General features: G+C 37.4%; 1 protein-coding gene across 6 annotated transcripts in view; it reads right to left on the bottom strand.

The window, feature by feature from the left end:
• The window catches only part of cacna1ia (calcium voltage-gated channel subunit alpha1 Ia), a 203,365-nt gene that overhangs the window by 152,060 nt on the left and 35,356 nt on the right, over positions 1 to 15,949 (bottom strand). For all 6 annotated transcript variants that reach the window (XM_051887611.1, XM_051887615.1, XM_051887612.1 and 3 more), the window contains exon 2: positions 114 to 368. In XM_051887611.1, the coding sequence (XP_051743571.1) occupies positions 114 to 351 (238 nt within the window). In that variant the 5' untranslated portion in view covers positions 352 to 368. The remainder of the gene's footprint in view (positions 1 to 113; positions 369 to 15,949) is intronic.

The raw sequence follows: 15,949 nt of genomic DNA, 5'->3' as shown, positions 1-15,949 counted from the left end.
GACTGGCTATTGTCAATTAGATACCTTTCTTCCATGTCAGCCCATGTGTGAAAGCCATTGTTAGAAATCACATTCTACTCACGACCTGTGAGCGCCAGCTAATAAAGGATATGGACTCAACACCATTCGAATGCACCAGCTGCGTGGGCAGGTTGTCTGCTTGAGGCAGAAGAAAACCACTGGCGCCAAATCGGGAAACGGCACGACCAAAGTGCTGATGTCACTGCCCGCATCATCGCATGGCCCCACCTCCTCAATGATGTCATCAACCTGAGAGGGGCCGAAGTCCTCACACAGCCCCGACCCCACCTGGCTCACGCCAAGCGGCACGGGACACTCCTCTGTCGTCATGGCGACGGAGCGACAGCCTGTGGAAGGATAAGAAAAAGAGACATCAATGTTCCAGAAACCTGAACTTTTTTTTTTTTTCGCAATACAGATAATACTAATACTACTAATACTAATAACAGAAGCTGATACTCTGAAATGTATCACAGCAAGGGTTGTAGTGGGGGGTGGGGGGAATATGTACATATTGAATGTCATTGCTAGAGTCACACAACAAGGTCACTGCTTTTTGCTACCATTGCTAATACTTCTGGAACAAAGTTAGTCATTTTCAAAGCAAGTATTTAACTCTTTTTTTTACAAAACAAAACAAGCCGGCGTTCGGACGTAAACACGGAAGCCTGCACTGAGTTCACTATGAATGACAAGGGTTCAAATTGTTGAATAAAGTTGTTATTTTTGTTTTGTTTTTGCACACAAAAAGTATTCTTGTTGCTTCATAACATTAAGGTTGAACCACTGTAGTCACGTTGACTATTTTAACCATGTTTTAACTACCTTTCTGGACGCCAAAAGGTGCAATGACGTTGCTGCCTGTGTGGATTAGATACCCTCAGATTTCATCAAAAATATCTTAATTTGTGTTCCAAAGATGAACAAAGGTCTTATGGGTGTGGAATGACATGAGGGTGAGTACTTAATGACAGAAATTTCATTTTTGGGTGAACTAACCCTTTAATTATTAATTTCAACTTATTTAGTTGTAGTTATGGTTAGGGCTGGGTGATAAATCAATGTTTATCAGAAAAAAATAAATACAATATCAATAACTTTTGCACAATTTCCAATATTTAGCCTGTTCGTAGTAAAACAGTACACACTTACACACACAGAGCCAAAGTCAAGTTAGTCAAAGACTGCTAGAAGTAGCACTATATATCTTATAGCGAAAGATAAGGGCTTTTTTCTTATTTTCATATATTTTTTTTTTCTTTGTAATTAAAAAAAAAAAAAATAGTGTAAGAAATTATAAAATTAAGTTAAAAAATTCACCCAAAAACAGAAAACTGGATACGTCACCACTGTCAATGCTTGGATGTCTGAGGGTAAACAGATATTCCCTATTAAACCCATTTTATGCTAAATGAAGGTGAAACTGTAATTGGCTTTTGACATCTGCAGAAGCAATCTCAAAGCGTCTCTCTTGAAAGTTTCGTATTATTGCTAAAAACATGTTTCTCTGGAGAAAATTGGGATTTTTTTACTTCTAAAACCTTACTGATGTGCTCTATAAGCCAGGAAAGTCTGAAATACAAGCTACAAGGAAACAGATAACTTTCGATTTGCTCATATTGTGCTGGTGTCACGTTCATGCGCCAGCACTGAGCCACTCTGTCATCTGCTCCGCTTTCATGAGGACTGGAATAAAAACAACTCCAAATCCGTAATGAATGCAGCAGCATATTGCGCTACATCCCCGTTCATTCACTCACTGCACGCAGTGACTCATAAAGCAGGAGATGCAAGCATGGATGAGTTTCTGCAGCATCAGACGCATCCCTCACCTGACTGCGATTCTCACTGAAGTCCAGTACTCCACGAGTTTCCATTAGCCCTGCTCACTTCAATTAAATCTAACAAGCCACTTTCCTTTTGTCCTGGAACACAAAATCTACCTACAGTACTGTCAGTGTTGCTGTGGTGATGAGCTGAATCTAATTTGCAGTTTCTCCCTTTTTTCCCCTCTCCCCGAGTAGATGCTGAGGTGGCAACATCTAAAAAGCCTCTATTTGCAGCCATTATGATTGCAAATGCAAATAAACAGCAGAAGTTAAAACTCAGCCAATAAGAGAAAAGAGAAAGGATATGAGCCGATAACAACAGGACTACAGTGTACTATTTTTACTGTTTCAAAACCATCTATCTCACATTAATTCTTACTGTCATCTGGCACTTTGGGAAACTTTTGAGATGATGAGAAACTCAAAATGAAGCAAATTAGCAGTGTCTTAATCTCTTCGCTCTCCTGCTCTTGCCTCCCTCTTGTCTCACTCTTGCAGGGAGAGCGCTGTGGTAAGCCTCTCTCTTGTGTGTTAACGCTAAAACACATTAGCACTCCTAATGGGAGAATAGACACTCTCACATTCAACGCTAAAAGCTGCAGGAAGCCCTTGAGAGCTCGTGTTGATGCTTCTGTTTAAATCAGCTGCACGCTAAAACACCTTTAGCTTAAGCACACATTTACCTTACAGTTAAATATTTACAAACTCAATACTCTTGTGGGAATAAAATATTACTCTGCAATATTTTTAACAAAATGAATAGTACAGATACACAAATATAGACATTCTGACTGATACTATTTACTAACTGCAATAAATATTTTCATGCTAAGGCCATTACTGTACTGTTTTGTCTGTTAAAAAAATAATGGGACTTAAAACAAAGACCACATTGGACATCTGTTCAACGTTCTGACAAATGTTCATTTAAACATTTTTGTTTTCCCCATTTAAACCAAATTTTAAGAGATTTTAAAATAAAAAAAAGGTAACATTCAGAATACAGAATATACTATATATAAATGTATTCTATCCTATTTATTCCTTTTGCAACCTGATAAATATATTTATTTATTTTATATACTTTGTAAATTTATTGAATGATAATATGTATAAATATTTTGAACAGTTTAATAGTTTATTTAATCTATTTAATTTATTTATTTAATCTAACTATTTAACATTTAAATAGTTTATTTAATCTACAAATTCAAGGTACACACACACGCACACACAGTATATAGAGATTATATATTCTATTTACTTCTTTACTCATACGGTCTTCTTATATCTTGCATCCCAATTGAATAGTGGTCTATATCTTAAAGATGTTCTAAAACTCACAAAATATATAGATGTTTTTGTATGCTGTATCTATACACAACAGGTTTGGCCAAGGTCAATGCCAACACACCACAAGTTAAACAGGAAAAGGTGAGAAAGAAAGAGAGAGAGTAGACGATTCTTGAGTTCCAGTCACTCCATGAAAATGACAAATTTAAAATCTTACATGTCAGGTTTCATCGAAATATTTAAAAAAAATGGTTGTAAATTGTGGAAGGTGTTGCGGTAATGAGAGAAATGAATCAAAATTAAAAAAAACCTGTTAAATTAAAAATAAATATTATTTCAGAATTTCAAGTAACTGTGCATGACTATTAATAATCCATTTTTAAAAATGTGAAAATATTAATATATTTTCGCATTTTTAAAAAAGGATTATATATTTAATATATGCTTTTCTAACAGTGTTGATGTTTTCAGACTGTTGCAGTAATGAGATTTTTTAGGACTTATTTTCGAAATTATGTTAAAAAAAAAAGTGTTAAATGATAAGTAAAAGGTTTTAAATTAATTTTCACAAATACTCCAGGCTTTGTTTCTAATGTCTGAAAAAAAAGTAAATTTAAGCATTTTTTACATTTTCATGCTTGACATTTTTAAAAACAAGTTTTCGTGAGAATCACCCACTTGAAGGACCTACTTCCTCTTTAGTAGCACATCATAATTATAAATGCCACAAAAGTAAGAGGTACTGAGTAAACACATCCGCATTAGTAGTACAATTAATATGCTTATAGATGTATTTTAAGTATGTTTTTGTTTTGCTTTGTGCAATGCTTTGGCAATATGTACCTAAGTATGTCATGCCAATAAAGCAATATGAATTGAATTTAATTAAATTGAGAGAGACAGTAAAAGCTGTAGCTTGAGAAAAATGGCCAAACACATTAAAGCCTTTTGATATTTTCACTAGACAAACTCACACATACTAAAAGCTCTTTAAATCCCTTTAGACCATGGTACATGTGCCTTTTTTCACTGCTTTCCCTGGACAGTACTTACATAGCAAAAGCTACAACAAGGCTGCAATGTCTGACTGGCTTTCTCCACCTCTTTATTTGCCTCTCATGTCTGAATTTCTCTCCTGTTTAACAGCAACAGATTCTATCAACATGTTAACTGTCCTTGAGTTCCAAGTACTGTTTTGTTCTTTCAAACATATGCACAGGAGTGAAACAGTAAGAGGCAGAAAAAAGACTGAAACACAGCTAAGAGCAGATATGAATAAGGCGTATATGGATTCACAACAGTTGCATAAAAACAAATTTGTTCTCACCCTTTTTCTCATGTTGATAAAAACTACAGTTAATCATTAACACAATACAAGCCTAAACCATCTTTATATATATAGCCTCCACAAACTTCTGCTGTACAGTCATTTGGTACTTTCTACAAACACAACTAGTCACCTGAGAGCACATGCCGCAAAATCAAGTAAAGCCAAGTATATTATTATTATTAATTATTAATTATTAATATCAATTATTATATAACACACACATATACACATATATACATCCATACACACACAAATGTAATAATTTATCACAAATTCTGCATTTATAATGGTTTTATGCACATATGGGTGTTTGTATGGTAATGGCACCAAGAAACCATTGTAATTGTATTATAATTACATGGATATCACATGGCTGCTTTGCATTTCTGGTCATCCTATCCTTAAACTATGCTAAACAATACAAGCAGTTTGCCAGACCCTGCACACTAGTCTGCTCGGAAAATAGCAAGGTGTGTAAAATGATAAAATAATGTGTACTCTCCGAAATGTAATGCTGCTTTACTATGATTAAGACGTTTGTCAGTACCTGATTGTGCTGACAGCTACTTTGGACAGTCTTGGGCTTTCACATGCTCAAAACAGCCATTGTGAGGTTGTTGGCTGCCTTACAATTCAATTTGGAGCTTCAAAAGTTGCATTGCAATAAGACTTCTCTGTCATTTTGTCTATGGCCGTGTGCTAAGCGGATTAAATTGGCCGGCATCATATGTTAACTGTCATTTTCAGCATATTTGTAAGGATAACCACTACTCCGCAAAGCATTGCACGTTTTACGAAAAACATTTAATGTCACTGAGAGACTGAAAGTGAAAGAAATTGGAAGAAATCAAATAATTTACTTCAATAGTTAATGTTTCATTTGTTTATGGACCTGAGTAACTGAAAATGATGAATAAATAATGAGTGAAATGGAAATGCAGAGCTAACTGTTGGAGCGCGAGTAAGTTTTAGTTCTGGTCATCTTGTCATTGTGCTTTAGACTAACATCACACTCTCTGCTTAGTGTGCTTGCAGAAATAACCAGCATTCTCTATAATTGAGCACTAAACATTGCAGGCTCTTGATTATCAATGCATGAATGCAGCATAGAAGCTAGTGACTTTACAGGGTGCCAGAAAAGTCTGTCGGAAATTCTTGGTAGAATTACAGTGTGACATCAATTTATGTTTATATTCTCCGTCTGTAGTTAGGGCCCAGTAGGGAGCCAAGCCCTCAGCACAAACAAAGGCATGCTAAGCTTTCTTCAACCCTGATAATTACAACGTCAGTCATATTTCAACAAAACCGAATGCATGCAGTCACAGGCCATCATCAGCAAATATTGACTTATTAGGCCATATTTCACGAAACAAATATGCCTAAAGTAGGGCTACACGATGTATTGAAATAAAATCAAAATCAAAATATGGCTTAGTGTGATTGTCTACTGTTTCAGAGTGAAGTGTGGCATTATATACACACATGTAGTTCATGATACAGTGTTTCCATGGCACTTCATTCTGAAACCAGTTTTATTTGCCAGCAACCTGTTAAAATAAAAGCAAGATGATTTACTATTTGAAAATGAAATAATAGGATTTAGGGCTGTGGTCGATACAACGATACGACGATGTATCGTCACATACTACTTGTTGATATGAGTATCGATACTAGTATCGATACAGCTGCTTCTGAGGTTTAAAAGGAAAAGCGCTGAAATTAATGAATAAAATATAATATATAGGCTAGAACAAGGCTTAATCTGGCCCACAGAGGAACATACAGTAACTGGGGTTGCCTGATTTCAAGAGACCCCCAGTCAGAGCTTCACACTTGCATATCTGCTAAGTGTTTTACTTATTCTTCTCAACCTGGCAACCATGCGCATGTGCTCTGCCTCCGCTGTGGATAAAAGCGTTGGCTTTCTGAAAACACCAGTAAGCTCGCAGTTTAGCGATCTCTAGTTCGACATTCTATTCACATAAAAGTGGAATACATCAAGTCCGTGTTCATTCACGGGCCTGAGAGAGAGAGAGAGATTGTGCATGTATGAATTACCTCAGTCTGTGCAGTGTTTCTCTATTAACAATAAAGCGGTGAGTTTAACTGCTTCAAAAACAGTAATGTTACCAACTTCTTGGTGAGAATGATAATGTAGCTCTTCAGTTGTGAAGCTATCTTATTGATAAAAATAGCAGGGCAGCATTGAGAAGTTTCTTTGTTGCTTAATATTTGAGTGACTGAACATGTGCGCGTGAGCTACAGTGAAGAAAGTGCATTAGTTTAGAACGCTTCTAATTTTTGAATAATTTTTCTTAAATGTACAGTGTGTTAATTTGTGCAATATTAACCTACCAGCTATGTAAAGATGATTTTATTAATATATTATAATGAGTACATTACAATATAAATGTATTAAAATGAGTACATTATTATTTATGTGCTTAAAAAAACAAGAAATCAATCAGAATATTGTACCTGGTGGGGAGTGCCCAATGTTAACATGTACCCTACGCCATTACCTTTATTGTTATACAGTAATACAGTACTGTATAACAATATAGTGTTTATTAAACAGCTGTTATACTAAATTCTGGTGAGGTGAAATTTAGTGCAGACCTGTATCATGATATATATCGTATCGTGGCCTCTGTATGGGGATACGTATCGTATTGTGACTTTGTTTCTGATACACAGCCCTAATAGGACTAATTTTATACTTTATTTTATAGTACAGAAGTATTTTATGCTTACTGAAAGAGGTTTGAGTTGGTTCTTGTAAAAAGTAAACCCAAGTATGTTCAGCCCTTCAAGGATTTCACACTCAAAAAAGTTCTCAAAGTAAAAATAATACTTCAGCTTTTTATTATTATTATTTTATGCAGATGCACTCTCTAAAAACATCTCCCCACTCACTCTAGAATGATTTATTCTTTCCAAAGCTATTCAAGTCATTTGGTAAAAATTCCTGTATCTTTTCATACCACAATATATTGCAGAAAAACTAAATATCGCAAAGTTATTTTTTTTCTCAGTATTGTGCAGCCCAAGCATAAGCACCTACGGTTCTCAAGCATCTCTCAAGCACCTGATCATGTGTCTGACTGTTCTACACCTCTAATCCTGTCCTTTCTCACAGCGTGCACGAATCACACTAGACCCCTCTCAAGCAGTCTCTTACCGTTCATGTCCTCTTCCTCCCCATTTCCTAAGAGATGGCCCCTGTAATGAGCTAAGTCACGTCTGGGCTCCAGAGAGTGGATGCCAGTGGATTAGCGATTTGTTATTGCAATCTGTTTCGCAGCATTAGTCATATCAGTTGCATTGCTGTGCCAGGCTTGCACAACGTTGTTTAGGGGCATTAGCATCAGAGAGCTTGCCATTCAGAGATTTCGAGTTGAAACTAAGTCCAGGAGTGTTAATGTGAATTTATTAGATAATACCGAAAGAGACAGGCTCATTTAAATGGGACCTAGTGGAGGCATGGCTCATTCAATTCAGTGGACTGCCATGAAATGACTGCAGCTTAAATAACAGACCTCATTTAAACACACACGTCAAAAAGAAACAAAACATCTCAGTAATGCTTTCAGCCTGATTTAAACCTTTGCTCAAAGCAGCTCTGCTGGCAGCCAGTTCACAAGCTTCAAAACATTTACTAATACAAAAAATATACATTTTAAATTCTAAAACACATTAATAATTACAGCAAAAAATAACAACACTGTTGTTACACTGCACTGTTCTAGTTTTCATAACATTCTGCAGTCTTACTTTATGACATAAAAAAAAAAAAGGTTAAAAAAATGTTTAAATTCAAATCAAAAGCCGCTTTTCCACCGTCGGGCTGACCGGTTCTTAGAATGGTAAGGCACAGTTCCAGTTGTGTTTCCATGTGAGCCTGGTACGGCACGGCATGATTACAAACCGTTCTCGGCCCGGAATTCTCGGCATGGTTGTCTAAACCGTGCTGAATCATGCTGGTATAATCGGTGAAGTGACGTCGCCACTCAGGATTGGTCATTTGTCTGTTGCCTGGCTACCAGTTTCTCTGTAGCTGGCTAAACGCTCTATTTGAGCGACGTAAACAAATTAATAATAAAATTAAAAGAAATATCTGATCATCCTCCATAATGCGGTCATTGTTTACATCTCATATCATCAGTAAACCATTGTGTTACCAAGGCAACAACTGACTCTTTTGTATTACATTCCAAAGAGCGGCCATTATCAGCCCCACAGTGGAAAACGAAACAGTAACTGTACCAGCTAGCCCGGATCGGCACGGGATGGAATGGTTACGCAATGAGAACCGTCCGGCCCAACAGTGGAAATGCGGCTAAAGAAACCACCCAGAACAACCCAGCAACCTTCTGATAAACTGCATGTCCTTCCTTAAAACCTTCCAACTTCACTCTATTTAAACTACTTGGTTAACATTTTAGTCTATTTATTTTATTAGTAAGGCAGCCATGGAAAAAGCATGACAATGTACAGTCAATACCATTATTCTCTCTATATTATCTGGCCATTATTGCAAAATAAACCTCTTTCAGGATGATACAAGTCCTCTCTTCTTCGAGTTGGGGTCCTGATCACACTGTCAGGTTTATTTTGAGATGATCAGATTATGTTTCTCTCAATCCATAATTATATCCACATGTATGGTGAAAAACTTAATGTTGACAAAAACCAAAGAATATTTTTTTGTCTTTATCTAACCAAATTAATTTACTTCAGGGGCTGTTTAATTAACACTATGACTTTTTTTCTTTGTAAGTGATCTTGCAGTAGTTTTAAATACCTCACTTTAAATATACTTCATACTATTTCAGTATGTGAGTATTGAAGATATTATGCCTCCAGAGTACAGATAGGAATTCTCTTCAAATGTCCTAATATGACTCATTCATTGACACTAGATTTATTCAATAGGAGCTATTTTAAATTTCCACCCTGGTTTGTATCTTAAAGGCCCTGAAGTCATGTAAGAGAGTGGTATGAGTGAGTGTATTCAAATGTCTGTAATGCTGATTCTAGTACTGTGATGGTTACAATTGCCACACCTGGCTGTCAGGATAACAGCGTTTTTATACCTGTCAGTATATGTACACTAATCCTGCCCCCAAGAGGCCTGTCGGCATGGCACTTGGTGTGATTGACAAATGGCTGGCAATGAGGTTGGTTCAGGCAGCTTTAGCCAGGTTTCAGATAAAGAATATACCAGCCTCCATAATGTACAGGAGATGTACTGAAAAGATCTGACAAAATGCCAATCGTTTTTGTTTGCAGATTAAAGTAAAACACTATACGTGAGAAACTCAACTGTCCATTTCAAAGTATGTGTATTTTGTAGAATCTCCAAAAATAGTACTGCAAAAAATGATCGTTTTCAAAGCAGTTTTTCCTCCCAAACTTCCCACATCTACCATTGCTCAGACAAAATTTACACCATTGGTTGAGTTGGTCAGGATGAAAGCAAAAACAGAGCAATATTTTGATAGTGTCACAGAGTTTACACATTTCAAAGGAATCAGCATATCCATAGCTTTTTAATATTTGTTTCTGTAACTGGTCGACTATAAGAGAAAGCATTTTAATGTACACAAGGGGTGACGTTTAAGGAGAAAAAGTGATTGGAGAAGTTCAGTATACATCAACAGGGACAGGTCTGTCGTTTCACCGGAAATGTTTTCAACAAATAGAAAATAGAAAGCAGATATAGCAATGGAAAATATCAGCAGCTGTTACGCAAAACTCGTGCCATTTTATGATGTGAAAAGATAATGGTGAGAGTGTCATGACAGATGCCAGGCTCATATTCAACAAAGACTGCATGCGTGTCAGCAATCTGCTATGAAGAAAACCTGATGCAAAATGCATAGACAACGCAATATGTGCACAGTCGCATACTTCTATTGGGTTTAGCGTGTTATATGTCGAGACAGCCAGAGTATGCATTTATGCCTCCACACTAGCATGTGTGCATCAGTTCTTATGTGTGAAAAAAGAAGCAGGGAGAAGACAACATGCAAATGAGAGGGAAAGAATCAGAGGATGGAAAATGAGCTTTAAAATTGACTCATTTCAATAGACTGTCTAGGCTTTTGAAAGAGAAAGAACAAGGGACGTTGGGAAAGAAGAGAAAAGTGAGAGGGTGGAAGATGGTATAAAGGAGTTGCAAATCTCTTTTAGCTGCGGCGAACACAATGTACCAGAGTTCTCTCTCAGTACAAAAACCCAAACAGTCCAGATCACAAAGCAGCTTAATGTCAGAGTCAGGAACTGCCAGAGTAACCGAGTGACAAACTCAGAAATTAAAGTTGTTCTGAATGAAGTGAAGTTTCTACATAAGTGTTTATTATGTGAACAAATTTGTGTTTTTGAACAAATATTTTAAGACAACGTATCATTTTCTTTGAATTTCATTCAATAACTTATATCTGACTCTTTGGCACATTAAAGCTTCACACTTTTTGATTTGGAATACCATACAGCTGTTTTTCTGCAACATCTTTATGGCAGAAATAGAGAGAGTAGTGTGTTAGTATACTGACATAATATTCAGAATTCAGCCTTTGTGAATGAATGACTGAATGAACATAAAAAAAATGAACCCCTAGTCTCCAGCCACTGGCTTAAAAATGTAACCTACTGAACGAAAGAGTGTTTGAATCTGAACGGATCTTTTAAGTGAATAGAGACTAAAGATTTGTGTCACTGGAATCAAAAACTCCACCACACTGAATCAGAGATGTAGAGTGTGATGCAGCAGGTTAGTACAGCAGTGTTCAAACTTCCTACAACACTGAAAATGATTTCCTTCCCTCATCTTCCATCTGCCCCTACCCCAGAAGAACACGCTGCATCTTCCTAATGACCTGATTTACATATACATGCATATAATCGGGAAGCAAGGGAAGAGGATGTGCGTGTATTTAACAGAAAGGGGGGTGACTGCGGCAGATACGCTCACACGTGTCGTTAGGATGCGGGAGAGAATCTTCTCTGCTTGTGTGATTCAGTTGTGGCACTCTACATTTTCTCTACTTTCTTCCTACCTCTAACTGCTCTTTTCCTTTCTCCTTCCCCTTCCTCTCATTGTCAATTAACCATCCTGCCACATTTAGGGCAAAATCAATCCATTCTGGCTTGGCTTCCCTGTCTGTTCTCCTCCAACCTGCTCAGAATCTTGCTACCACAGTCTGTCAGCGGTGCGGAGAGGGGAGCAGAGCTGCATTATCTTGCCTAGAGCCGTAGAGCGAGGAGTATTTTTTTTTTTGAAGGTCTGTGTTTACTCTCTAATTTAATCTCTCTGATATGCTCAACCACACGCATAGCACCTGTTAAAGGCCCATAATGCAATTGTTAACAATTGTTGCACATTGTTAACAGATGTTAAGCAGTCAGAATATATTTTTTGTGAAATATAAGCAGAAAGCAACAATCAAAAATGCAAGTTTGGTAACACTTTGAAATAAGTTTTTTTTAACATTACTTGACAACACAAATTAACATGAACAATGAAAAATACATTATTAAAATCAAAAGATGTATGTTAATATTTAATGAACCTGAGCTAACAATGAACAGATAGTATATTAATTAACTAATGAAAAATTAATAAATACTGTAACAAATGTATTGTTCATTGTTAATGCATGTACTAATGTTAACTAGTGGGACCTTATTGTAAAGTATTACCAAAAGTTTTATGAAAATTAAATATGAAAATCATTGCCAGTGTGGAATTTTAAAAATTGTGCTGAGAAAAACATGCTAACATAATTTCACTTGTGTGTTCCACAGAAGACAAGTCATACAGGTTTGGAATAACATGAAGGGGAGAAATAAAGAAAGAATTTTCATGTTCGGCTGATCTTCATCATAAAAAATTATGCAAATTTGGTCTGAAGCAGATGAGTTGGCTTTCTTTCACCTGTGAGTGTGGAGCAAGCGAGCAGCAGGAAATAGAAAACCCGAGTGAAATCTGGAGCGGAGGGATTGCTGACTTCTTCATGCAAGGAGGGGAAATTGCTGTCGCTCTACTCACATAGTCTGCTTCCCAACTCTAATCTCTTATATTAATATTTACATCCACATCATTATCTTCTTCTCCTCAACCTGACTCTGCACACTCTCCCTATCCATACTTTCCTCTCCTTCCTTCTTCACTTCCTGTCATCCCTCTATCGCTGTGCTGTGTCAGCGGTTTGCTCCTTTCCTCCAGTGCTGTGAAATTGGCTTTGAATAAGGATTTGGAAACGAAGCATTCTCTCATGAAAAGGACAGGACCGAAAGATGAAGGATGGTGCCATGCAGAAAAGACAAGCACATGCAGAGAGGGAGATGAAAGGAAGGTCTAGAGAAGAAAACAAGATTTTCTTTCATCCCTCTCTATTCTATAAATGAAACGCTGTTGACTGGCTGCGTTTATGTGGTTCTTCAACTATTGGTACTTTGACATCAGTGTACAGATTTTTCTTTAATGAAGTTATCATTTATTTTTAAAGGCCTTTAAAATTAGATTTGTATTGTTTAAGAGTGCTTTCACACTGGCAGTTAAGTTTGAAATGGGGCACGGTTTGCATGAAAAATTGCTAATGTGAAAGCTGTCATGCAGACCTGGGCACGCACCGGGGTTCCGAACCGGAGACTACCTGAAAGAGAACTGTGGCGCAATTCACGTGAATGTGAAAGCAACACGGACTCGGGCGTGCACTTGTTCAGGAAGAAAAGTAACCTGCACATGCAGGTTTTAACCGATGACTATGTATTTAGTCAATAAAACACATGTAAGGGATGATAGTGTTGATGATTTTCCTTGGATACAAGTGAGAGTGAGCCTGCAGTGTAATCGCGCATAGCGAGTGCAATCAGGGTGGCAATTGAATGGCAATCCAGTCTCCTCTAAATATTCCATTTGCAAGCACCAGAAAGCCGCCTTTATGCGACGCACATACAGTAAACCCAAGCGTCGTTTACTCTGCTGCGCATAATAGCACCAAATTAATAAAAAAAACACAATTTATGCTAACGTGCGGAGTGCATGTTTATGATGATGTAAGATGAACGCAAGTACACCAGGGTTCGACAGAATCAATTGAGTGTAAAACCAGACCAACGCTGCAGGGGGCACCAGGAAAAATTGTGCTCGGACTCAGACCGCAGCAAACGTGCCCAGTGTGAAAGCCCCCTAAGGGTGTACTCACACTAGGCACGGTTGCCTTGAACCGAGCCTGAGCGCGATTGTCCCCCATCCCCACTCCCCCGCTGGCCCGCACTCACATTGTACTTAACGATCCGGACCGGAGCACGCTTATGTCATACACGATGCAACTTTTTGTATGGAAGAAAATGCACTTTTGCTAAGATATTGCCTAATAGATATATAATTTATGCCGTGCAGCAATTTTCACTTGCACGTATCAGAGGATTATTACAAAGGCAGCTGAGGAATTTGCAGCTTTACTCGCAAACTACAATTCCTGTTCATCAATAAGGTGAGAACCAGACCAGTTATAAACCCAAATACACTTGAATTAATTACATTAATTGAAAAGTGTACTATCAAAATAGTAATAAAGATGTTTGCCGTCGTAATGATGACAGTAGTGCACACAAAGTAGTAACTGTTCCGTGCTCAGGCACGGTTAGCGCTCACACTTCATGCGAACCGCGCTCGAGCCCAACCGAACCGTGCTCTGGCCCACCTCTTCCAAGCGGGCCAGGGACGGCTAAATGAACCGCGCCTGGGCACAGAACGAAGCAATCACACTTGTCAAACGAACCAGGCTTTGGGGGTCAAACGCGCTCGGGCACGGTTCAGAGCGCCTAGTGTGAGTACACCCTAAGTCTTTTCCCAGACCCAGATTTTCAATCTTACAATAAAAAAATCCATTAAAAAAAAAAAGTAAAACTTTGATGATCTGAAGTAAGACTAAAAATACTCAAAATAATAATAAAAAAATAAAAAATAAGGCTGAAAAGTACTATTTTAATAAATATTGTGTGAAATGTATTTGGTAAAAAGACATCATTACAAACAAACTGAAGACTGAAATAAACCATTTTCAACATGATATCGTGTTAAAATGATCTGAAATAACTAAATAAATTTAAAAATTAAAAATAAAATTTTAGGCCCCGTTTACACAAGTGCGTTTTCGTCCTGACAAAAGCATAAAACTTTTGCTACGGTTATGCCTGTCGTTTACACTACTCCGGCGTTTAAACCCTCGAAAACGGAGACTTTCAAAAATGCTGTTTGAACCCGTTTTAGTTTGAAAACGCCGGGGTTGCATTTCAGTATGAACGGACCAATACGGAGACTTCTGAAAACGATGTCATGGCTGGCCATGTTCACTCTGCGTATCCTTGACGACCGTGTAAACAATAACATGGAGACTGAACTGCAATCTTTGCTGGCTTTGTTGTCATTTTTAGCAGCCACTGTGAAGTTAAACTCATTTTTTTAATACTGCAGCTGCCTACATGCACAAGAGGCGACTGTTTACACTTCTACGCGCATGCCCAGTGTGTCATGTGACATGCGTTTTCAGTCGTGTAGTGTAGATGAGGATCGTTTTTATTTTTAAAATGCTGTTTTAAAATGAAAACGCACTGTAAACGGGACCTAAAAACCCCTAAAAAATGAAAAAAAAAAAAACATTTCAAGATTTATTGTGTGAAAATGATCTGAAATAAGACCAAATAAAATAAATTGAAAATAAAATCTAAGACTGAAATAAACCATTTCAATATATATTTTGTCCCCCAGCTGTCACACCATTTCCACAACAATCAACCTTTTTGACACTAATAAAGTTATTAAACATTAGTGCATTGGTTACAAAGGAGACAACAGTGCTTAAGATGAAATGAGACGTGACTTGTGAAGAAACTAATGAAAGAAGTTAATTATCACTTGAGAACAGAATATGCAAAAAGTGTGAAAATATTATTCATCAGTGTGTAGTATGATTATATACAAAATCTAACTTTGTTAGAACAGTATTTGAAAGCAAGCAAATTATATAAACCAGCGAGTTTGAAAAGTGTGCTTTTAGGGAATTTCTAAAACTCCACAAAGTCAAAAGTGCCTATAGTAGAAGAAGCAGTTATACAGAAAAGAAAATGTCAAGTTTTGGTTATACGCTTCCAAAGTAAATATCTTAAGTGGATATGTACACAAAGTTCTATTTTAACATGCACATGTGCTGGCAGACTCTCAGGTGAAAAGCTGAATGAAATAAACCGGCGAACAAGCTCAGCGCTCGTGACTCCTGACACCGCTGCTCGAGAGCACAATGGCCTCTGCAGAGGAAAGAGAGAGGGTGCTAAAGACAGAAAGGGAAAGAAGGAGGGGGAGAAAGCGAGAGGGTGGGAAAGGGACACAAAGACCTTCTTTGTTCCCTTCTCATGCTCTCTTTTGTGGAGGCAAAGAATGGCTGCATTCCACTGGGTGCTGTCAGTC

Source organism: Ctenopharyngodon idella, chromosome 3 (assembly GCF_019924925.1).
Source record: "Ctenopharyngodon idella isolate HZGC_01 chromosome 3, HZGC01, whole genome shotgun sequence".
Lineage (NCBI taxonomy): Eukaryota > Metazoa > Chordata > Actinopteri > Cypriniformes > Xenocyprididae > Ctenopharyngodon > Ctenopharyngodon idella.
Note: the sequence above shows the minus strand (reverse complement) of the source record. Positions and strands in the feature narration are given on the sequence as shown.